Source organism: Schistocerca serialis, chromosome 4 (assembly GCF_023864345.2).
Source record: "Schistocerca serialis cubense isolate TAMUIC-IGC-003099 chromosome 4, iqSchSeri2.2, whole genome shotgun sequence".
NCBI classification, from domain to species: Eukaryota; Metazoa; Arthropoda; class Insecta; order Orthoptera; family Acrididae; genus Schistocerca; species Schistocerca serialis.
In genome coordinates, this window is record NC_064641.1 from 779,207,980 (window position 1) to 779,234,667 (window position 26,688).

Sequence of the window (26,688 nt, forward strand, 5' to 3'; positions counted from 1 at the left end):
GCACAGTTCAGCCCTGACCACAGCCCCCCAACCATCTTCTCCGCTGTCCAGGGTCAGGGTCAGATCTTCTCTCCACCAGTGGCCCTTTCCTCCTGTCTGCTTCTCCCAGCCAACTGCCTCCATGGGAAAGAAGACTGATGTTTTCCCAGTTGTTGTCTCTGCCACAGCCACTGTCCACATATCAAGATGGCTTTGACATCTCCCTCCAAAGAGACGAGGAATGCTGTATACAGCTGGTGCCTGATGACCTGGCACACTCACCATGCAGCCAGACGCCTGCAGCTGACTCTGCTCGACTTCACTGCTACATCTGCTACAGTAAGAAGGGCGCCACAATCACCAGACACAGCTGGTACTGTTTCACATCTGCGAAGCCATGTGACACCAGCCACTTCCTGGTGTCCATATACCGGACAGCCTTTATAGGAGTGCTGCCTGCAGCTCTCCAGCAGTCTAATGCTGTGTGCTGTGTCTGATGCTGAATCTGATTCTGAGTAAATAATGAGTCCACCAAGGCAATGACAGTGCACCACCAATTGTGAGATTGACCAATTCTAACCATGCAAAGTAACCTATGGTGACAGACAGTGTGCTTTCTCTTGCACCTTTGTAGAACTGTGCTCAATGAGTGACAATTATTCTTATTAGATCACAATGATCTGTTGTGTTCTTTCATAGAGAATCAGTATTCTGTTGTTCATGTTTTCTTGTAGCTTTCTTATATAAATAAATTTCTATTGTTCAATGCTGCTTGGACACCTATTTTTTGCTGCATGCACCATCTCCATTTACCCCTTCCCTCTCTCTGTCCGTAACCTCCTCACGCCTCTTTCCATCCGTTTGCTTTGCGTCCCACACTCTGTCCGTCTCATCTCCCCTCTCTCTGTGTTGATCCCCTCATGACTCCTCTCTCTGTCCACTTCCTCCTTCCCCCAGTGTCTGTCCCTCCCCTTCTTCCCCCCTCTTTCTGTCTGTCCCTTTATCCCCACCCCTTCTGTCAATCCCATCCTTCTCCACACTCTCCCTGTCCATATCCTCCTCCCCCACTCTCTGTCTCCTCCTCACCCCTTTGCCTGTTCATAGCCTCCTCTCCTCATTATCTAAGGAAGAGTCTTACATCTTCCTGTGAACCTATTGCTCTATTTCTCTTCCCACAATGCTGTTAAAAATATTTGAAGAAAATGCTGCAACTCAGATTCATGATTTTATTCAAAAATTTCATGTTACTGCAAGAAATTGGTTCGACTTTCAAAAAGGCAAGAACAAAATAGGTGCCATCAATGAACTTGAAGAGTAAATTGTTTTATCTTTTACAAGTTACAAAACAACATAAAAATCTTCTATGGCCTCAAAAATAAATCTGAGTGCTGAACCACTCTCCACCAAAGTCTAACACATACAGTTGTGGCACTCTCTGCCACAAAAGTTGTTACTGTTTGACAGCTGGAGCAACACAGTGCTCCAAGTGGTGTGAAAGCTCACAGTCACATATATCATAAGGATAATGCTTGTTTTTAATTATTTTTATACATAATTAATGAAATAATTATTATATTTTGCATTCAATGCATTAGCAAATTACCAAGAGACATGAATTAATGTGAAAAATGTAAAAGAAGCCAAATCTTACTGATTAAATAATGTAAGGTACAGCTTATTCATGAAGAAATACTTTTGAATATGCACAGAATTACAGCTTTCTCCACTGAAGGAAAGAATATATAAACACATAGTTCATACATTAAAAGCTTATAATTGTGTTGTTGTCTGTTCTTATTATGATAGGCACTTTACTTGCCGCTTAAAATTATGTATAGAGTCTAATGATCTGCCCTTTCTTACACTTCATTCAACTTTCAAATACAAGTATTTTTGCAAATTTAATTACTTTTGCTATAAAAACGAATGTTTTGAAGATTCTTGTGGTCTGTGGCTCAGATTATAGCAACAATTGCAGAATTGGTTTCTTCTGGATTGGGAAACAGTTTTATTACGTTTGACATTTTATCGTCATGTCTGTGTGACTCTCCCTTCCACTACAGGGATGGCATTTTATTTGGTACATTAACTACTGTGCATAGGTGTTTCCTATGTTTCACATTCATAGATGTGGCTGGAAGTGTAGTGAAGAAAACTTCACATCATTTAGTAGATATATGACATCTTTCTGCAAAAGGAGAGATCTTTTGGTACTTACTATTCTTAATTCTTAAAAGAAAATAGTATTCTTCAGTAAAGATTGGTAAGTTATAAGAGATTCATAAATAAACTGTCCTGATTATACTGTTTCATGTGTCCCAGGGTCCTTAGAAAATTAAAGAAAGGCAAATGTGATGTCATTTAATAGTTATTGTGGATTTTTATGGCACAATGTACACTCCCTAATGTAAAAACTATCTTACAAATCAATATAAACCATACCTTTCACACTCAGTCAAAATTGTACTCAGAAGTGTAACTTGCTGGCCGCTTGGCATGCTACTATCACAGGGGCTAACAAAAATGAGACAGAGTATCATGATTGTTATGTTAGGCTGTGTCCTTATAGCTCTGTGAATTCAAAAGATACAGAATCAGAGGCAATGGTTCATCATAGTACAGATTGTGTTAAATGAAAGAAAGGAATGGCTTAGTTGTAACATCACATTCAGAAACTATCTATCGCAGGGGGTAACCACTGCTTATACAGCTAAAACCCAATTTTTTATTTTTATTTATTTATTTATTTTTTGCACACAGAGATATATCCATTCTCTCACCATTAAGGCCATTTATCTTTAAATCTCTACATGTACAATAAGTGTTTCAAGATGAAAAAGTCACAAATACTGCAGAAGTACATGTCACTGAATAAAATTACAGCATCTAACAGATGACTGTGAGCACCAAATTCACTAGTGTCATAAATTAGTTATATCTGATAACCCCTCCCCCATGAACCATGGACCTTGCCGATGGTGGGGACGCTTGCGTGCCTCAACAATACAGATAGCCGTACCATAGGTGCAACTACAACAGAGGGGTATCTGTTGAGGGGCCAGATGAACATGTGGTTCCTGAAGAGGGGCAGCAGCCTTTTCAGTAGTTTCAGGGGCAACAGTCTGGATGATTGACTGATCTGGCCCTGTAACACTAACCAAAATGGCCTTGCTGTTTTGGTACTGCGAACGGCTGAAAGCAAGTGGAAGCTACAGCTATAATTTTTCCCAAGGGCCTGCAACTTTACTGTACGTTTAAATGATGATGGTGTCCTCTTGGGTAAAATATTCTGGAGGTAAAATAGTCCCCCATTTGAATCTCCAGGCGGGGACTGCTCAAGAGGATGTTATCAGGAGAAAGAAAACTGGCATTCTACGAATCGGAGCATGGAATGTCAGATCCCTTAAGTGGGTAGGTAGGTACGTTAAAAATTTAAAAAAGGTAAATGGGTAACATAAATTTAGATGTAGTGGGAATTAGTGAAGTTCAGTGGCAGGAGGAAGAAGACTTCTGCTCAGGTGAATACAGGGTTATAAATACAAAATCAAATATGGGTAATGCAGAAGTAGGTCCAATAATGAATTAAAAAAATATGAGTGCAGATAAGCTACTATGAACAGCATAGCGAACGCATTATTGTAGCCAAGATAGACACGGAGTCCATACCTACCACAGCAGTACAAATTTATATGCCAACTAATTCTGCAAATTACAAAGAGCTTGAAGAAACGTACGATGTGATAAAAGAAATTATTCAGATAGTTAAGGAAGATGAAACTTTAATAGTCATGGGGGTCTGGAATTTGATAGCAGAGAAAGAAAGAGAAGGAAAAGTAGAAGGTGAATATGGACTGGGGATAAGGAATGAAAGAGGCAGCCATATGCTAGAATTTTGCACAGAGCGTAACTTAATCATAACTAACACTTGGTTCAAGAATCATGAAAGAAAGCTGTATACATGGAAAAACCCTGGAGATACTTAAAGGTTTCAGATAGATTATATAAGACAGAGATTTAGGAACCAGATTTTAAATTGTAAGGCATTTCCAGGGACAGATGTGGACTCTGACCACAATCTATTGGTTATGAAATGTAGTTTAAAACTGAAGAAACTGCAAAAAGGTGGGAATTTAAGGAGATGGGACCTTGATAAACTGAAAGAACCAGAGGTTGTACAGAGTTTCAGGGAGAGCATAAGGGAACAATTGACAGGAATGAGGGAAAGAAATACAGTAGAAGAAGAATGGATAGCTTTGAGGAATGAAATAGTGAAGGCAGCAGAGGATCAAGTAAGAAAAAGGCGAGGGCTAGTAGAAATCCTTGGGTAACAGAAGAGATACTGAATTTAATTGTTGAAAGGAGAAAATACAAAAATGCAGCAAGTGAAGCAGACAAAAAGGAATACAAACGTCTCAAAAATGAGATCGACAGGAAGTGCAGAATGGCTAACCCGGGATGGCTAGAGGACAAATGTAAGGATGTAGAAGCTTATCTCACTAGGGGTAAGATAGATACTGCCTACAGGAATATTAAAGAGACCTTTGGAGAAAAGAGAACCACTTGCATGAATATCAAGAGCTCAGATGGAAACCCAGTTCCAAGCAAAGAAGGGAAAGCAGAAAGATGGAAAGAGGGCCTATACAGGGGCGATGTTCTTGAGGACAATATTATGGAAATGGAAGAGGAGGTAGATGAAGATGAAATGGGAGATATGATACTGCATGAAGAGTTTCACAGAGCACTGAAAGACCTAAGTTGAAACAAGGCCCCGGGAGTAGACAACATTCCATTAGAACTGCTGACAGTCTTGGGAGAACCAGTCCTGACAAAACTCTACCATCTGGTGAGCAAGATGTATGAGACAGGCGAAATACCCTCAGACTTCAAGAATAATATAATAACTCCAATCCCAAAAAAAAAAGCAGATGTTTCCACATGTGAAAATTACCAAACTATCAGTTTAATAAGTCACAGCTGGAAAATACTAACGCGAATTCTTTACAGACGAATGGAAAAACTGGTAGAAGCCGATCTCGGGGAAGATCAGTTTGGATTCCCTAGAAATGTTGGAACACGTGAGGCAATACTGATCCTACAACTTATCTTAGAAGAAAGATTAAGGAAAGGCAAACCTACATTTCTAGCATTTGTAGACTTAGAGAAAGCTTTTGACAATGTTGACTGGAATACTCTCTTTCAAATTCTAAAGGCGGCAGGGGTAAAATACATGGAGCGAAAGGCTATTAACAATTTGTACAGAAACCAGATGGCAGTTATAAGAGTTGAGGGACATGAAAGGGAAGCAGTGATTGGGAAGGGAGTGAGACAGGGTTGTAGCCTCTCCCCGATGTTATTCAATCTGTATATTGAGCAAGCAGTAAAGGAAATGAAAGAAAAGTTCGGAGTAGGTATTAAAATCCATGGAGAAGAAATAAAAACTTTGAGGTTCGCCGATGACATTGTAATTCTCTCAGAGACAGCAAAGCACTTGGAAGAGCAGTTGAACAGAATGGATAGCATCTTGAAAGGAGGGTATAAGATGAACATCAACAAAAGCAAAACGAGGATAATGGAATGTAGTCGAATTAAGTCAGGTGATGCTGCGGGAATTAGATTAGGAAATGAGACACTTAAAGTAGTAAAGGAGTTTTGCTATTTGGGGAGCAAAATAACTGATGATGGTTGAAGTATAGAGGATATAAAATGTAGACCGGCAATGGCAAGGAAAGCGTTTCTGAAGAAGAGAAATTTGTTAACATCGAGTATTGATTTAAGTGTCAGGAAGTCGTTTCTGAATGTATTTGTATGGAGTGTAGCCATGTATGGAAGTGAAACATGGACGATTAATAGTTTAGACAAGAAGAGAATAGAAACTTTCGAAATGTGGTGCTACAGAAGAATGCTGAAGATTAGATGGGTAGATCACATAACTAATGAGGAGGTATCGAATAGGATTGGGGAGAAGAGGAGTTTGTGGCACAACTTGACTAGAAGAAGGGATCGGTTGGTAGGACATGTTCTGAGGCATCAAGGGATCACCAATTTAGTACTGGAGGGCAGCATGGAGGGTAAAAATTGTAGAGGGAGACCAAGAGATGAATACACTAAGCAGATTCAGAAGGATGTAGGCTGCAGTAGGTACTGGGAGATGAAGAGGCTTGCACAGGATAGAGTAGCATGGAGAGCTGCATCAAACCAGTCTCAGGACTGAAGGCCACAATAACAACAACAATCTGATAACAAGCTAAACATTTACTTGAAACAAGAGACATCTCAAAACAGAACTTCCTTTGTTGTCGTATGTCCTTCTCTTATTTGCCATTAATAAACAAGTGCAGAGATTCAATGAAGTAATTAAAACAAAGCACAACGGAATAGCATGCACACGGGATAAGAGCAACATGCATCTGCAGCAGATTGCTCCAATATACAAGTCACAGTGATCACATTATACAGACATTTGCCATGGACTGCTCAATACTGCATCTTTTACAATTTTAATACAGAGGATCATATTTGACAATTTTCTAACTGAAGTGCTACTTGCTGTGTAACGATTTTCATGTAACCATTTGCTGGTAACAGCATCATATATAATGAATTGCTTGCTACCAAAGATCACTTAATAATATTACAATTATGGATTTTTTAAATAATTGATGATACTTTTCACTCTCCCAGCACTAGCAGTTTTTTACATTACTACACTTTTGTAATAAATGTCTGGAAAATTTATTTGCAAAGTGGACTGCATGTGAATAAATCTTTTCCTATGAAATGTGCAACAATAAAGCAGTAGATCAATACACTTCCCATGAGTCTCAACATCATGCAACATATGTCGTCCACTGTTGAGCCTTACCTCTCTTTCAATTACTTTCAGGAGTGTATAACATTTTTGTCTCTGTTAAACTCCAACAGCTGGCATAGAATGTGCTTGCAGAGAGCCAGCAGTGTACATTGGTTCCAGATAATCAATAGGAATTTCAGGATCTTGGAATTCATTTAGAATGCTCTCACCGGTAAAACTTTGTCTGAAATCAGAAGGATAGTCATTACATATTAAACCTCACATATAGTACAGTACAACAAGTAAAAGAACCAATCTCAACTGGCATCTGTAAGAGTAAAATATTCTTCATGCTTTGACGAATAAATCACCCTTGAGGAACCAGTTGCATCAGAGCTGAAGTTCAATGAATATAGGCAAGAATGTGTCAAAGGTAAACCTGTCATGACTCTCTGTACTAGATGTAGATGTTTGAAGGTTCTCAATGTTCATCATGGAATCCAGGTTCAAATACTCTTGTGGTGAAGCATTCTCAAGTAGTGAATCTAACTGCTGCCGTAGGTACGTAAATGTTGGCCTATCTTTGGGCTTCATTTTCCAGCAACAGAGCATGATTTCATACCTGAAATAAAAAGTGTGCATCAATAACACCTCTTAGGAATAAGGGATAGAATACTGACTGTTCAAAACAATTTCTTCAAAACAGAGATAATTTGTTGTGACAAGGATAGGAGGGCAAGCTATCAATGTTATGGAATGCCATTATACATGGTACGTAAATACTTTGTTTTCAAACATTTACTGATAATATAAATAAAAAGAACTCATTTTTATTTTGACATAGCCGTACTCATTGGTTTTGCAGTGAAGAAATGAGCTGCTGTATTTAAACATGGTCCTTTACTACATTTAACTGTGAACATCTTACATGATCAAAAACAAGTTCTTTAAAAAAAAAGTCACGTTAAAATAGTGAAAAGAGAGATTATGATATTGTCACATAACAGAAAATTTGAGACAGCAGTTCTTTAACAAATTACATTAATCTTCTAAAATGAAGAAACTTCCTTATGTGCAAGCATTTGTAGCTGTCTTTACTCCAGGAATGAGGCAACGAATGATGGGGAATAGGGGAAAAGGAAAACAAGATAGGAAAATATGTTAAGGAGGTATGAATAGTGAGAAACAGAAAAAGGAAGGAGGATTGGAAGGAGTGTGGGAGGTGGAGAGCATTATGTATAACTAAACTTCAGTTAATAACAATAGGAATGAGGCAATGAGTGATGGGAAATGGGGGGGGGGGAGTAAAATGAGATAGGAAAATATGTAAAGAAGGTATGAATAGTGATCAGAAGGAAGGAGAAACAGCAGAAAAAGGAAGAAGGACTGGAAGGAGAGCGGGAGGTGAAGAGCATTATGTATAGCTATACTTCAGTTAATAACAATATAAAAATAATAGATTGCTACTCGCCACATAGAGGAGGCATTGAGTGGTGGGTGAAAGGTACATTGAAAACAGAGCTGCCAGATATTATTAGCTGTAGGACTAAATCCTTCATCATACTTCTTCTCACATCTCCACTCCGCCTGCCCCTGTCCCCTTGCACAACCCCCACCCCCCATCCCCTCAGTGTTGCTCTCATCAGCACACTATACTGCCCCACCATGTCTCTCCAAGAGTCTCACAGACAGCACTAGAATCTTCCATGCCCGTACTGTGATACACTTCCCCCTGCCCACCCCACGCCTCTTCTCTAACTCCACTCTTCAACACACCAAGGATTGGCAGATTGAAATTGTGTGCCAGACCGAGGCTTGAAACTGTGAAATATGCCTTTCACAGGCAAGTGTTCTACCAACTGAGCTACCCATGCACAAATCACTACCTGTCCTCACAACTTACGAGGGCTATCCACAAAGTACATTACGTTTTGGAATTAAAAGTAAATAAAGTATTGGAAATGTTTTTTATTATATACAGATGAAAGCCACACTTTAATACTACTTTTCTACATAGTTGCCATTTAAATTAAGGCACTTATCATAGCGATGGACGAGCTTGGAAGTTCCTTCATCGTAAAATTCGCCCGCCTGCGCCTTCAACCACGTGATTACCTCTTTTGGGACAGAAAAGGTGTGATTTTTGTGGATTTCCTGGAAAGAGGCACTAGAATAAACTCTCAAAGGTATTGCCAAACTCTGCACAACCTCAGAAGAGCAATACAAAACAAGCGCAGGGGAAAGTTGGGCTCAAAGATCTTGCTGATTCACGACAACGCCCGGGCCCACACGGCAAATGCCACTCGTGAAGTTCTCAAATCTTTTAAGTGGGAGTTGTTTCCTCATCCGCCGTACAGTCCTGACCTGGCACCGAGCGACTTCCACTTATTCCCAGCAATGAAGAAGTGGTTGGCTATGCAGCGTTTTGATGACGACCCACAGCTTCAAGGTAACCACGTGGTTGAAGGCGCAAGCGGCCGAATTTTACGACGAAGGAATTTCCAAGCTCATCCATCGCCACGATAAGTGCCTTAATTTAAATGGCAACTATGTAGAAAAGTAGTATTTAATAGTGGTTTTCCTCTGTGTATAATACAAAATTTTTCCAATACTTGATTTATTTTTAATTCCAAAACGTAATATACTTTGTGGATAGCCCTCGTAATTTCCATCAGTACCTCATCTGCTACTTCCTACATCCACATATACATTCTGCTAGCCACCAAGCGGTGTGTGGCGGAGGGCACAATTCGCACCAAAGTCATAATTCCCCCCCCCCCCCCCCCCTCCCTCTGCGAGGGAAAAATGACTGTCTGAATGCCTCAGTACAAGCTCTAATTTCCCTTATCTTTGAAGGGTGATCATTGCGCAATTTGGAAGTTGGTGGTGATAATATATGCACTACATCCTCGGTGAAGATCAGATTTCGGAATTTAGTGAGCAGCCCATTCCATTTAGCACACCATCTGTTTGCAAGTGTGTCCCACTTCAAACTCTCTATGAGATTTGTAACACTCTCGCGGTGGCTAAATGTACCAGTCACGAATCTCGCCGCTCTTCTTTGGACCTTCTCAGTCTCTTGAATCAGACCCAACTGGTAAGGGTCCCATACAGATGAACAATACTCTAAGACTGGACAAACTAACATATTGTAAGCTATTTCCTTTGTTGAAGGACTGCATTGCTTCAGGATTCTACCAATAAACCGCAATCTAGAGTTTGCCTGTTACTTGTTCCATTTGAGATCATTTCGAATAGTGACACCCAGATACGGATGTTACTGCTTCCAAAGACTGGAGTGCTAGTCTTGAAAGTTTCGCAGGAGAGCTTCTGTGATGTTTGGGAGGTAGCAGACGAGGTACTGGCAGAAGTAGAGCTCTGAGGGCAAGTCATCAGTCATGCTTGGGTCGCTCAGTCGGTAGAGCATTTACCTGCCAAAGGCAGAGGTCCTGAGTTCAAGTCTCAGTCTGGCACACAGTTTTAATCTGCCACGAAGTTTCGTATCAGTGGACACTTAACTGCAGAGTTAAAATTTTATTCTGGAAACATAGCCCAGGCTGTGGCTAAGCCATGCCTCCGCTATATCCTTTCATTCGGGAGTGCTAGTCCTGCAAGTTTCACATGAGAGCTTCTGTGAAGTTTGGGCGGTAGGAAACAAGATACTGGTGGAAGTAAAGCTGTGAGGGTGGGTCATGAGGTGTGCTTGGGTAGGTGAGTTGGTATAGCACTTGAGCATGATAGGCAAAGGTTCCAAGTTTGAGTCTCAGTACAGCACACAGTTTTAATTTGCCAGGAAGTTTCATATCAGTGCACACTCCACTGCAGAGTGAAAATTTCATTCTGGAAATAGCAAAGATCACTGCTCACCTCAGACTCAGTCCTGTTGGACCTCAGTACTCAGAGATGACAGCAGCCTTGTATGTGTGAGGTGCGAATGTGTGTATGTATTAATCATTTGATAAAGGACTTAATTTCATAGCTAATAATGTCTAGCAGTATTTTTTCAATGCACCTGCTGGCTACTCAGTGCCTCTTCTATGGATTAGCAGAAATCTACCCTTCTAATATTGTTAATACAAGATATTGTATAGATAAAAATATCTACTCACCAAGTGGTAGCACAAGAAAACACACATAAAAGAAGGTTATACTTATGCAAGCTTTCAGATCCAGTGGATCTTTCTTCCAGCAGATGGGCTGAAGGAGAAGGAAGAGGGGCGAAGGAAAAGGACTGGAGAGGTTTAGGAAAAGGGGTATATTTTGGAAAAGTCAACCTGAACCATGAGTCAGAGGAGACTTACTGGATGGGATGAGAATGAAAGACTGATTGTTGGGGACTGCACCAGTAGAACAATGTTATTGCATCAAATTTTGTTTTAAACTTGGTGATCCTCAAGTTGAAACACTCTGCAAGATTTGACAAGTGTTTGGGGTGAAGCAAAGGATATCACACAGATAAAGGAGTGGTATAAGCACTTCAAAGATGGCTGCTCATCAGTGAAGAGTGAAGCACATCCTGGTAGGCCCTCAACATCCGCAGATGAAGCTGTTATCGATCATGTAGGGACTCTGTTTGTGCAGGATAGACAAATCATGATCAGAGAACTTGTAAATGAGGTAAAAATTAGGATTGGATCCATTCACTACATTTTAATGGAACATTTGCACCTCAGAAGTCTCCCAGCAAAATTTGTGCCAAAGTTGGTAAAACTGAGAGCAACTTCATTCAGAGGTTCCACAGGACATACTAGGCACAGTGAACAGTAATCAAAACTTTCTTAACACAGTGATCACTGGTTATGTGTCCTGAGTTTCTGAGTATGATTCAGAAACAAAGATCCAGTCATTGCAATGGAAGCATCCATCATCCCCGAGACCCAAACCGGCTAGGCAGGTCCGCAGTAACGTGTAAGTCATACTGACTGTCTTTTTTACTCCAGTGGCATGGTCTGTCATGAGTATGCCCCAGAAGATAATAATGTCAATAAGGAGTACTACCAAAAGGTTCTGCATCAACTTCTTGAAGCAGTGAGATTCAGTCTGACTTGTGGGCAGCGAACAATTGGCACCTTAACCACAAAAATGCACCCACTCATCATTCTCAGTTAATTCAGAGTTTTGGGCCAAACACAACACAGCTGTGGTTTGTTGTCCTCCCAGTTCCCCTGACGTAGCACTGTGTGACCTCAGGCGGGGAAGACATTATGCAGAAATTAACAGAGCAGCTGTATACCACACCAAAAGAGGCTTTCCACTGATGCTTCCGGTAGTGGCAGCAGCATTGGGAGAGGTGTGTAGAAGCTGAAGGGGACTACTCTGAATGTGACTAATGTCAAACAAGTGCATCTGAATACTGATTTATTTTATAATCAAAAGTTGGAAGATTATTATGAATACTAACTAACTACACTGCTATGTAAATTGTTTATATTTTATCTCATTTACAATGAGCCCATTTCGGCAAATTGCCATTGTCAGGTGCCCTGTAAATACATAAATAAGCAATGATCTTAATATAATGGTCTTGTAACTATGATTTGAAGAGCTATAATATATCATCGTTGCTGTCATGTCTTGTCTGTTTTACAATTATTACTTTCTCCCAGGTGTACAATGGAGATGTATATCAGATAATACTTGTTTTTCATATATGCTACTTTGCTTGGATGACAGTGGGTCAGTGATATTACATGTTCACAGAGTTACCATTATAAATAAGTGATGTGTGAAATTCAATTGTTTATTATTATTTTTATATAGGTTTGTTTCTAATTATATTTTTGCCTAAAGTTTGTTTCAGTGTTATATGAGATTTTCATTTGTCTTTTTTTTTTTTTTTTTTTTTTTGGAATAATTGATGTTGTCCTTGATTTATGTTGGTGTTCTGTCTCTGTTTTATACTACTCATGTTGTTATCGCTGTTATTATGGGTATGTGTTGCAGATGATTTTATCATTTTACCCATTTTCCTGATTTATAATGTGAATAAAGTTTTCTGTATACTTTTTGTGCTTTAGGTCGGTTTGTTCATTCAGTAAATTTCTTGGGTTGGTGTATGCATGTGAATACATCTCTATTTCCTCAAGGATGTTCATGAATGTTCCCTTCTGTGTAATATGGAGAATCTCTAGTGCTTCATTTGTGGGTTTTACGTCACGTTTCTCTGCTTGTAAACATTGAAAAATTGTGGATCGGTTGTTTTCACTTTCTCTGGCGTGCTCTTTATATCTATACCACAATAACAATACAACCAGAAAAGCACAATACACATAAAGGATTAACACTAAACATACATACAATGAAAAAGAAGAAAATAAAACATGTAATCACAACCTATCTAGGAAACATCTTGAACAAAATCAACAAATTATTCAATAAAACTGACATCACATTTGCATTTCAAAACACACAAAGCATCAGACACAAAATTCAAAAAGACAGCTCAAAAATTCCCATACACAGCAATCCCGGCATTTACAGAATTTCATATAACACATGCCACAAATTCTACATAGGGCAAATTGTTAGAAACTTCAAAATTATATATAAAGAGCACACCAGAGAAAGGGGAAACAACCGATCCATATTCTAGAAATCCTCCATATTACGCAGAATGGAACGTGCATGAACATCCTTGAGGAAATAGAGATATATTCACATGCATACAGCAACCCAACAAATTTACTGAATGAACAAACCGACCTAAAGCACAAAAAGTATACAGAAAACTTTATTCACATTATAAATCAGGAAAATGGGTAAAATGATAAAATCATCTGCAACACCTACCCATAGTAACAGCGATAACAACATGAGTAGTATAAAACAGAGACAGAACACCAACATAAGTCATAGACAATAATTATTACAAAAGAATTAAAAATATAAAATAAAAATCTCAAATAACACTAAAACAAACTTTAGGCAAAAATATAATTAGAAACAAACCTATATAAAAAATTATAATAAACAACTGAATTTCACACATCACTTATTTATAATGGTAAGTATGTGAACATGTAATATTGCTGACCCACTGTCATCCAAGCTGTCAGAAAAGTAGCATATATGGAAAACAAGTAATATCCGATACACATCTCCATTGTACACCTGGGAGAAAGTAATAATTGTAAAACAGACAAGACATGACAGCAACAGTGTCACATGTAGGGTAAAAATACCTAATGATATATTATAGCTTTTTAGATCATAGTTACAAGACCATTATATGAAGACCATTGCTTATTTATGTATTTACAGAGCACCTGATGATGGTAATTTGCCCATACGGGTTCATCGTGAATGAGATAAAATGTAAGCAATTTACATAGGAGTGTGGTTGGCTATTATTCACAATAATCATGTCATTGAAAGATATATTTTGCACTGGGGGCCCTATAGTACAAAAGTTGGATGCTTTTTGAACAAGCCTTGAAGAAAGCCTTTGGAGTGGAAAAATTGATTTTTTATGTTAATTGTATATTTTAATGCTCACTTTTCATGAATAAAATATACATTTTAGATTAATTAGCCCATAATTCCTTAGCACTTGCCAACAATTAATCTCAAATTCAAAAACAAGAGTTACATTCAAAAATAGAATACTAGAAGGAGAAATGACTTATGTTACCCATCATTCAGCTTAAGTATGGCACATAAAGAAGTGACATATTCAGCCATAAAAATCTTTGGCCGCCTACCCAGTCAGATAAAGAATTTAACAGATGATAAAAGTAACTTCAACACAAACTGAAATCATATAAAACTGATGGTTCCTTCTACTTCCTAGGAAAATATTTTAATGACTAATAGTGTGGTGCAAATAGTAGCAGAAAGTTAATGTAATAGACAATCATGTCAATGGTCATGGTATTACCATATATTCATTCATAAAGTGTGTTATAAGTGTAAACTGCTGTTCCACATAACAGCAAGAGATCAGAATTATGAGTCATGAAATAATAATCAACTAACTAAACAATTATGTCAGTCGTGCCCATAATTACCTAGGAACATGGCACGTAAGAAAATAAAAAGTTTCAAGATTTTTCCTCTGTGTTAATGTGTGGGAGTTTTGGGTAAATGTCATGTGTGAATCACTTAAAAAGGTTGTTCATGGTAGGCACTGTTCATGAACATAAAGGAATGATATGTGCCCCTCAGACTTACAGTTCCTGACTGCAGTTTGGTGGGCACTCCATGCGATAGCCAGAACACAGCAATCTAAGCACACGTCCAGTTGGTGTCCCAGGATACGGTGTTGCTCCCAATGTCACTATCTCCCAAAGAAGTACACCAAATGACCACCTGTGCAAAATTGAGAAAACTTATTGACTGTTTTTGCTGTCTTTCCTAGTGAAAATCATGTATTCAACATCTGAGTAAGGCGTTATTAGCAAAGATGGAAGTAGAAGTAGCTACTTTGTATTGATACATTAACATACTTGATTTGTAAAATGATTATTAAAATACCTCAGTTTTCATTAATTAGGAACAAGCATAACTAACATATTTTATGGACATGAAGAACAGAAATGCCAAACATGTTGGTAATGTAAACGAAAATTTCTCTATTCCTGTCAAGCAAAAAGAGGGAAAGAGAAAATAACTAATGATGTACTAGATTATTTGGAGATGGGTTGTAACCAGTGAAAACATAACTTACTTCAACCTCATGTTCCCCTGATAAATAGGCACTTTCAATCCCATTCTCAACATTCAGTCTTTGCCATCAAACAAAGCAGTAGCTAAAGTACTAAATAAAATGATGGAAAATGTTAATTGCCCTGTGGTAATGTCTTGAGCATAAAATTTTACCCACACCAGATGAAAGATATAAAAGGATCATTAATAAGCAAATTCTTGCTGTGCCAGATAAGATTCTGTTCCTCCACCGAGAAATCAGCTGGAGGCTCCCAGGGCATTTTTTGCAACAGGAGACACACCCTCTGCATCACTCCCAATTTGCACAAGAAATTGCAACATGGACAAATTGATAAAATCTTGGGAAAGAGAACAACGATAATCAGACAATAAACCAATGACAGATGTAAAAGAAAAAGAAGAACTAAAATGCCGGGAAGGATAGGAGCCAGATTGAACCACGGAACCAGGACAGCTATGGCTCAGGGGAGGTGACAGAGCATCCCTCCAGTCCCTCAAGTGGCCGACAAGGCCCTGTACCCCACCTCAAAGAGAAGAATAGTGGCCAGACTGGGACAGTCCAGTAGGATGTGAACCACCATCAGACAAGCACAACACTGACAGTATGGTGTATCCTCATGTCCTAGGATGTGGCCATCAATCAGCCACCTTCACAGATAAAATGAAAAATCAGATCAGCAGCTTTGGTGGCATCCACCAGCACCAGAGGCAACACATCAGCTTGGTTAAGGTTTTGGCAAAAGGTGGCCAAATTGGGGCAGTCCAGTAGGAGGTGGACCACTGTGGACCACACCAACAGTGTGGTGTATCCCCATGTCATAGGAAGTGGCCATCAGTCAGCCAAGTGTGGCCAGTGCAAAGCTGATAGAGAACAGTAGATTCCCTGAATGAATCATGAAGGGAAGACTGTTACATACTCATGGTCTCCTTCATTGCTCACAGTCTGTTCAGAGAAACCAAGGCACACCAATCCACATTCCAAGCCTCCAACAATTGATGGCACGGAATCAAGCAAAGGTCCAGTTTCAGTAACCCCACCTCCAGAGTTGGCATCCTGGCAGCCAACTTCATCAACTGGTCAACACGTTCATTCCTTGGGGTCCCAACATGACCTGGAATCCAGACAAAGATGGCTGACTGTCCTCCATTACGGAGCTGAGAAAGGATATCCTGGATAACCACAACCAATGTGTGTCAAGGGTAGCACTGATTGATAGCCTGAAGAATCCTCTGGGAATCACTACTGATTAAGACTGCCTCGCTGATGTAAAAACGAACATGACTGAGGGCTTGAGCAATGGCCACCAATTTTACAGTGAATACACGGCATCCATTTGTGTGGGAGTGTAGTTTACTGTACCCTGCATGTGTGTAGGCAAAATCGATTCATCCATTGACCATAGAGCTGTCAGTGCATACCACTTCTTAACCCAGAAATGCATCGCGGACAGCCAGGAACAGGTTATGAAAAACCATGTGGTCAACAGAGCCTTTCAGTCGAAAGGGTAGGTTGAGATAGATATGAGGATGGGGTACACACCTTGGAGGTGTGCACCGTTGCTCCCTGACAAGAGGTGACAATGAGGAAGGTTGGAGTTGAGAATAGAGATGCCATATGTGAACTGCAATCAAGACTCCAATCCTGGACTGCCACTGTGGGAGGTGGATCTCCCTACCACAAAAAAGGACTTGTTACGTCATATGCTGATATGCTGGAGGGACTGCAGCATCCATAAGGAGGCTGTTCACAGGGCTGGACTGAAAGGCATCTGTTGCAAGTCAGACCCCATAATAGTGTATCAGGTCAAGCATCCAAAAAGCTGAAGGTGAGGCCGAGCCATATCTCAGATTCCCATAATCAAGATGTGACAGAATCAGAGCTTCGTAAAGCCACAACAGTATAGAGTGGTCTGTGCTCCAAGCTCACCTTACCAAGTCAGTGAACGGTATTCAGGTACGAATAGCACATTTGCTTAAGTTGTCCAAGATGGGGAACCACGTCAATTGGGCCTTGAAGACTCATCCCAGAAAGTGATAATACTCCACTGCATCTTGTGTGTGTCACCCTGCAGTCAGTGTTCAGCAGCACCCACAGTGAAGGAGCAATAGTAAATACAAAAATCATCAGCATACAAAGCATGTGACACTGTAGACCCTGCAGCCGTAGCTATATCTATGAGAGACATTAGAAAAAGGTGTACTCTCAATACAGAATCCTGCAGCATCCCATTCTCTTGTAAATAGGGGGGAGGAGGGTACTGCAGAAAGCACCAGCTGGAACCCACATAATATGGTGTGACAAGAAGTTCTAGACAAAAATTGGGAGTAGGCTCTGGAGACCGCCAAGTGGTGTCATACACCGATACGCCTTTTGCAAGTCGAAAGAGACACCGATTAGGTGTTGACTTCAGGTAAAAGCCCACTGAATATCAGACTCCAGGCATACCAAATTGCCAGCAGTAGAACGGCCATGGCAAAAACTGCCCTGGGACAGAGCTAAAAGACCCTGAGACTCAAAGTACCACACAGTATCTGTCTCAACTTTTGGCGGCCATTAGTGAGTCTAATTTGGTTATATCTGTCTATCTCAAGGGGGCATTTACAAGCCTTCAGTTCCAGGAAAACCACGCTTCCTCCCCACGGAGATGGGAGCACATCATCACTCCAGATATGGGTGAAAATGGCAAGGACATGACATTGGCAGTACACTGATAGGTTTTAAAATTTTAAACATTGGCTTATAGTGTGGCAAGTAACATTGGCTGAGACTTAACCCAGGAAAGAATTTTATACTTATACTCATTGATCGTGAATTTGAGTGATGTGTGGCCAATCTGTAGTCACGACATAAGCCGCCAGATGGATTCCAGCTACTGAGTAGCTCATAGTGTCGCAGTCCATTTTCCTTCTCAAGAACATAAACTTATATTAATCACAACCAAGTTAATAAACCTTTAATGCTGCAACTGGTTGGCTGGTATTTTACAGTCCTATCAGGTTTCCACTGAAAGGTGTTCGAGCATATGGCCGTGGATGCAGTCTAGCCCTGGAGCTGTGTCAGGGCGAAGGACTGGGGCAATGAGGAATTCCTATTCACTGGACAGAGCATTATACGGCTCTAGTGATGTGTAACGAAAGGTAAATGAATTTTCTCCACACATTATTTGAGGACAGGAAATAATGGCTGATAATTCTCAGATGCAGATGCTCGAGCATAATGCAGAGCACAATGATCATGGGCACTGAAGTCATCCGAAATGAAGACGGGTGAGGCAAGCTGAGAAATCAATGCAAACAGTGTGGTCTGAGACACTTCACCATTGGGAGGGGGATACACATTAGAGACAGTTAAATCCAGAGACACCCGCACTTGAAGAGTCACAGCCTCCAAATCTGTATTGAGTGGCATGTGTTCACTGTAGACAGAGTTCAGAAGGCAAATGTAAACTTGATCCAATGCTATGTCAGTGGGGGAGGGGTTGGGGGTGGCAGCTGTGAATGATGACTAGTAGAGACTTAGGCCAAAGTCAATGATGCTGTGGTGTGCAGCATGTTGAGAAAGTGGGTGACTTGGATTTGTGATAAGCAACAGTGCGGCAGTGACCATCCACACAGATACATAGCTGATACACAAACAAAATGCTGCACATACCTGATGGTGTACAATGTGACTGGTTTCATATGTGGCCTTATCTTTCATGACATAGAAAATGGCTGTGACTGGACTAAACTAGGATGTGGTAAATGGCTCTTGCTCTTAGGTCATTCACATGGGAAAGACCCGTGAAGTCCAGAAATGGAACCAGCAGTGAAATAGGGCCAGACCATGATACTGTATAAGTCAGGCGGGCAACAGAATATCATTTGGCAGGATGAGAATAAGATTTTGCATAGAATATAGCTTATTTCAAAGCACAAAAAAGTATTCAAGAAAGTAAGCCACATTATTTGTCATGGCATCCATGTCTGGTTGAAACTGAGGGATAAAGAGGAGTAGGGGTTACTGACTGGATTCACAGTAGTATTGAGTTTGTTAGTATGATGGGGCCCAAAAATCTGTTCCTGGACTAGCTCATCAAGATATTTGGATAACTCTTGATTCCCATGACAGGCGTGCCACCCACAGGTGTTAATGCGTAAGAAGGAACTTTTCAGAATGAAATGGGTGACATTGCCGAAAGACAATTATTTTTGTTGGTTGATATGGGATATGAATAGGTTTTTATTGGACGATCTGAGGTGGAGATCAACGTTCAAAAAAGTAGCTTGTTTAGTGGAGAAATATCAGAAGAAGCAGATGTGGGAGGAGAAGTTAAGTTTCTGGAGGAAAGAATGGAGGCTGTCCTTGCTATGGATCCAGGATCATGAAGATGTCATCACTAAATCCCCACCAGTAAGGGGTTTAAGGTGTCGGGTGGGAGGGATTCTCTAAGCAATCCATAAGTATTCTGACATACAGAACAGGCGCATGACAACCCGTGACAGTTCTGAGGACTATTTTGTAAATTTGGGTTTCAAAGGAGAAGTAATTATGGGTGAGGATGTGTTTGCCAAAATAATTAGGAATAAGATGGATAGTTCAGTGTGAGGATGATACTGGGAAAGGCTATGTTTAATGGCAACAATATTGGTTTATTTATTTATTTAATGCATAGCCATAGCTTAGACAGATAATAACATGTAAGATATTAACTGTTATGCATATTGCTGAAAATCAGGAATGTTTTTTAAAAAATTGAATGGAATAGTTATGCTACTTAACAAATAATGTCAATTATTGACACAGAATTGAGAGAAAAGTTTCTGAAACAGTACATCAGGAGTACCATATTGTTTCAAAGTATACCATGGACAGTGTGAATATCATGGAAAATGAAAAAGTTTACATATAAAGCATAATGTACTTATTTACCTAGGTATGAAAAGGCTTTTATTTACATATCTATAGTAACATTTGGCTATATGTGTGTAAACTGTTCCATATTTTATGACTGACGTATTAATATTTGCCTTGAAAGTACTGTAGAACTATTCTCAACCTTTATTTGTCCTTATGGAGAAATATAGTATTGACTGAAGCAGCATGTTTGTTGTGAACAGCAAACATGTTCTTTCAGTTGATAATTAGTTATTTGAAAGCCTAACCTAAAATGATAATATTCAAAGAAATATACTATTCCTCCTCATAGAAAAATAAAGACAGAGAATAGTTCTACTTGTAAGGTGGCAGAAATTAACAAGACACATAAAACATTCGACAGAAACTGTAGTTTCCAAAATTGTAGGTTTCTTTCAGCTGGTTAAACAGAGTTGAGAGGAAAGGAACTAGTCCACAATCAGGGAAAAAGTCACATGACTCGAGATGAACAGAGGAGGCAGGTGAGAAGAAGAGGGAAATACACACTGAAATGTCAGCAAGAAAGAAAGTGAAAACGCTCGATAAGTTAGCCAGGCAGGGAGGTCAATTAACAAATCAGATATAATGAAGAAATATACAGGAAAGAGAAGTTAGATGAACTCAAGATGCAGAGCATAGTTTTGCTATTATATGATAATAATGTCTTTCAGAATATACAACTTGTCAACAGAATCAGTATTTATTAGTGATATAAGCATTAGTTTTCAAGTTCTCTGCATGTTGCCATCATAAAAATGGAAACAAGTTCCTGCCACACTGGAACGGCACCAACATAATTACATGAAATTCTGAAGTATTCACTTTTTTTACCATCCACCACACAACATACATGAGAGTAAGGAAAGAGTTCTTACTCACACATCACTCTGTGATGTATATATCTGATGAACAAGTGATTCAATGGCCATCCACTTCACTGGTAGGCGACCTGATCCAGTCTTGCGATAGATGTTCTGCTCATAAATATCACGGCTTAGTCCAAAGTCAGATATCTTCACAGTACGGTTGGAGCAGACAAGAACATTTCGAGCCGCTAAATCTCGGTGTACCACATGATTTGATGAAAGATATTCCTGCGCAATGACATAAGTTGATCTGGTGAAATGTCTAATAAAAAGAGTGCAATTGTATACTTATGCTTTTAATAATACAGATCATACAAATAAAAAATAAATAAATAAATAAACTACTTGATTATGGAACAGATAAGTTATTTGTGCAGTTGCTATTAAAATACAAATAGCACAGTGATACAGTAGCATAGCAAAACATCAGCAGCAATATTTATTAAGAATGAATGGGTCATGAACTACAGAATTATAGAACTAGATTGAATATGAAGTAACTGCAAGCAAACAACAGAATTTTAGTTTCAAACAAATGTCATACATGGGACTCACCCCTACAGACAAATTCATATTTGTCACATCTACATTACTGTGAAGAACATTGAGATGAGATATTATTGTGCTGGGTGTGTATTTCTTAGGAAGAAATTAACAAACCAGTGTAGTACTAATCCTTACAAACTACAGAAGTGCAGCTGGTGCAGAGAAAATTACTCAGATTTCTTGTTATAAGGTTCATCTGTCACAAGATAAGGACCTTTGACTCTGTTTGTTATGGATTTTTATCTGGCAGAACATTATTCATAAAAATGCACACTCAGTTCTGAGTACCAGCATGTCAGACAGTTCAATTTGTTAAATGAGTTTTAGAAAAGAAATGATAAGGAAGAATAAATATTCTGTAATATTAACAGATGTAGAAGATATATTTCTTAAGTCACCTAGAATATGATGAAAAAAAAGAGGTAACATGAGCAAAGCGTAAATGACCAATAATAATGGGATGCAAGAACTAACTAGTTACTTTTGTGCTTAAGAGAACTGGTTTAACATTAGGAATAAAGAACAGAAATGGATGCATAGATGCAAGCTGCTGTGTGTACCAATAATAATGAAGCATCACATTCATAGGTGTACAAATACAGAGAATAATAGAAGCCTTTGATAAACTGTTATATCATTTAATATTTCTGCTTCAGCAACATATTTTTACCCTACTTAATTAATATATTAAAATGAAGCATGAATATTTTATTCAAGGAGGAATAATAATAAGTTGAAGTTGCTAAATGTCAGATCATTATGGACACCATTTGATACATAATTTCCATATTTTGAGGAATAAATCCTACTGTTGGAAAGGCAACAAAGATCAAACAAAACTAATAAACAAATATAAATTCTCAATACTTCTTATGTTTGTTCCAGTTTTACAGAATACAGTGTAGGGCTTGTAGGTCATCCTTAAGGAAATACAATGCTTTACATTTTCTGTCCATAAATTATTTGGGAAAGTTTTCTCAGTGTCAATGGCATTTTCTTTTCTCTTTCCTTTTCCCCCATTTCACTGCTTTTAGTACAGGAACATTCTTGAATAGCAACATCACATTCAAAGGGCCAACTGAAATTCTACAATGTTGTCCTCAAGTCCTGACATGAGAAGATCCCTGTGTCAAATTTTTATTAATTAATTTGGGGATACTTAACATTTAAAATCTAGGTACATTCCCAAGGAAGTACTATAAAGTTAAAGTAAGCAGTATAATTGAAAGAAGATGTATTTCTGTGTGCAATGACTTAAGAAGGCAAACACAACTTCCATCAATAAATGATTGATGAAATCTTATCATTGTGTTTTTTTATAGATGAAATTTTTTTTCTGTTGTGAAAACAATGGAATCAAGGTAGTGATCCTTCCAAATTTGAGACCTGTTACCACCATTATGTTATTTCAATCTTTTTAAACACACAAGTAGAACTCATGACAGAAATCAATAAATAACTAGTGCTATCTAGTACATTTTGTTGCACTAACAGGATTTATGGACAGGTGGTATCATATTATGACATTTCAACAGTAAGGCTATCAGTAGATAACTCTGTAAGTTTTGGGAATGACTGAGTTATTGTTCATCATAGCATTCCAAAAAGGCTTCCTATAGAAACATTAATTCTAATCTACTGATTCAAATTCCAACAATTCATGACAACAGCCTGTGTTATTGTGCTACACTTAGTATTCAGTCAGTATTGGCAATGGAAATAAAATGGGAGCATTCCCATGCTTCAGTTTCTATGATCTTGAAGTGAGACTAAAATGTTATCAGTGATATCAGTAGGTTCTGTTTAGGGTTTCACAGTGCCATAATGTTTTGCAGTGTGATTTTTGTGATATGTGAAGTATCAGTTTGTTCATTTATATCTTCTAGTGGCAAGGTATTACATAGTTTATAAATGTATGTGGATTCAGTAATTTATTTTGTAACTCTGAAATATTTGAAATTATTATATTCAAAAGGCAAAAGATTTAGTGTTCCTGAGAGACACATATAAAAGTATGTGACACTATAGTAGCCTACAGAGTTATTAGTTCCTTCCTTGGGGCAGAGAAAATGATAGAGTGAGGAAGGTTAAAAAGAAAGGGCAGGATGTTCAGAAGCAAGTATGAGGGGACCAAACTGTTGTGAGGTCTCCCTCGTCTTCAAAACTAGTGAGTCCCTCTCATTCTGGGGTCTGAGTGACCTGTCCTTCCTTTTCAACCTCCCTCAGTCTAATCCCTCTCCCTCCCTGAGTAAGGACCTGATAGACCTGAACACTAGGATAGTATTGTCAGTTTTATGTATGCCTATCAGCAGTACTAAATTTTTTGCTTCCTGAAGGTAAGTAACATTGTCTCATAATGCTAGTTTTTGCAAGGGCATTTTCCTTTCTTTATATGTATGTTCATTTTCCAAAACTTAATTGCACTATTCATTCCTCTTCCCCCTAATCTACACTCCTGGAAATGGAAAAAAGAACACATTGACACCGGTGTGTCAGACCCACCATACTTGCTCCGGACACTGCGAGAGGGCTGTACAAGCAATGATCACACGCACGGCACAGCGGACACACCAGGAACCGCGGTGTTGGCCGTCGAATGGCGCTAGCTGCGCAGCATTTGTGCTCAGCCGCCGCCAGTGTCAGCCAGTTTGCCGTGGCATACGGAGCTCCATCGCAGTCTTTAACACTGGTAGCATGCCGCGACAGCGTGGACGTGAACCGTATGTGCAGTTGACGGACTTTGAGCGAGGGCGTATAGTGGGCATGCGGGAGGCCGGGTGGACGTACCGCCGAATTGCTCAACACGTGGGGCGAGAGGTCTCCACAGTACATCGATGTTGTCGCCAGTGGTCGGCGGAAGGTGCACGTGCCCGTCGACCTGGGACCGGACCGCAGCGACGCACGGATGCACGCCAAGACCGTAGGATCCTACGCAGTGCCGTAGGGGACCACACCGCCACTTCCCAGCAAATTAGGGACACTGTTGCTCCTGGGGTATCGGCGAGGACCATTCGCAACCGTCTCCATGAAGCTGGGCTACGGTCCCGCACACCGTTAGGCCGTCTTCCGCTCATGCCCCAACATCGTGCAGCCCGCCTCCAGTGGTGTCGCGACAGGCGTGAATGGAGGGACGAATGGAGCCGTGTCGTCTTCAGCGATGAGAGTCGCTTCTGCCTTGGTGCCAATGATGGTCGTATGCGTGTTTGGCGCCGTGCAGGTGAGCGCCACAATCAGGACTGCATACGACCGAGGCACACAGGGCCAACACCCGGCATCATGGTGTGGGGAGCGATCTCCTACACTGGCCGTACACCACTGGTGATCGTCGAGGGGACACTGAATAGTGCACGGTACATCCAAACCGTCATCGAACCCATAGTTCTACCATTCCTAGACCGGCAAGGGAACTTGCTGTTCCAACAGGACAATGAACGTCCGCATGTATCCCGTGCCACCCAACGTGCTCTAGAAGGTGTAAGTCAACTACCCTGGCCAGCAAGATCTCCGGATCTGTCCCCCATTGAGCATGTTTGGGACTGGATGAAGCGTGGTCTCACGCGGTCTGCACGTCCAGCACGAACGCTGGTCCAACTGGGGCGCCAGGTGGAAATGGCATGGCAAGCCATTCCACAGGACTACATCCAGCATCTCTACGATCGTCTCCATGGGAGAATAGCAGCCTGCATTGCTGCGAAAAGTGGATATACACTGTACTAGTGCCGACATTGTGCATGCTCTGTTGCCTGTGTCTATGTGCCTGTGGTTCTGTCAGTGTGATCATGTGATGTATCTGACCCCAGGAATGTGTCAATAAAGTTTCCCCTTCCTGGGACAATGAATTCACGGTGTTCTTATTTCAATTTCCAGGAGTGTATCTTCAATTCTCATTCTGCTCTTATCATCTCTGGACTGAAGCTGGCACAGCATTTACCAGTCTGTTTATATACTTAGTTATCTGCACGAGTTGCACACAGGCACTATTATTTAAGTTTTTTGTGTATTGACATATGGCAAGTCCTATATCAGTGTACATGATAAAATGGATGATCACTAAATCAGTGTTCCGTCTCTTACCTCCTACTCTCTCTGAGGCCTCCCCTTCCATCTTCATTTACCCTTGTCCTCACTACAGGCAGGTCCTCTCATTCTATGGTTTTAGAGACCTGCCTTTCCTATTTAAACCACCTCACACTACCCTTCTCTCCTCCCTGAGCAAGGAACTAATAGTTCCAAAAGCTATGATAACATTTTCACTGTTTCTTTTATGTGCATCTGTCAGCACTACTAAACATCCCACATCCTGAAGGTAAGTATTAGTCAGCAATTCTGCCTCATATTTATTAATATCTTTCGTTGCTTATGATTATTATTGCTATTTGCCTAGTTGGATGCTTACATTTACATCTGAATATAGTTTGTATTATGCTATTGTAATATTTTTGCAAAGGATTTGACTGTGTAATTGGATCAGTTTGTTCAGATGATGCTCACACACATGATATTACTTATATTTTGCCAAGAAACTAATTATTTCACTTGAATGTTACTATGCTTTGAAGTGATTTATAATGAGTTGACTACTTTCTACGTATGATACAACTGATTGAGCCATGGTGGCTCGGGTTGTTGGCCTAACTACCTCTGGCACCGGTATCAATAGTCACCTGCCTTGAGACTTATCTTTGGTTTTCCTGGTTGAGTCGCGGAGGCTCGGCACATTGGAGCGAGTTGTGAACAGCACATGACAGAAGGAGGAGGGCTGGAGCAGCAGTGCCTGGCAGTGGGCTTTGGTTGGGCAGGTTTGATATGGACAATGCATGTACCCAGCCAGATCGCTGTGCACTTGTCAAATAAATTGGGCATCTGCTAAAGAAGGTGACGAAGGTCATGCTCTGGAGCTCTGGTGATGGGGGCCTCTTCCTGCTTTTTTGAAAAGGAGTTAAAAG

At 40.0% G+C, this 26,688-nt stretch overlaps 1 protein-coding gene across 2 annotated transcripts in view; it reads right to left on the bottom strand.

Moving 5' to 3' along the window:
- LOC126473350 (macrophage colony-stimulating factor 1 receptor-like) overlaps window positions 1-26,688 on the bottom strand; it is a 326,467-nt gene that overhangs the window by 24,162 nt on the left and 275,617 nt on the right. For both annotated transcript variants that reach the window (XM_050100347.1, XM_050100348.1), the window contains exons 16-19: window positions 21,210-21,424; window positions 14,939-15,076; window positions 7,209-7,391; window positions 6,842-7,013 (exon numbers count right to left, since the gene is read on the bottom strand). In XM_050100347.1, coding sequence (XP_049956304.1) covers window positions 6,887-7,013; window positions 7,209-7,391; window positions 14,939-15,076; window positions 21,210-21,424 — 663 coding nt within the window. In that variant the 3' untranslated portion in view covers window positions 6,842-6,886. The remainder of the gene's footprint in view (window positions 1-6,841; window positions 7,014-7,208; window positions 7,392-14,938; window positions 15,077-21,209; window positions 21,425-26,688) is intronic.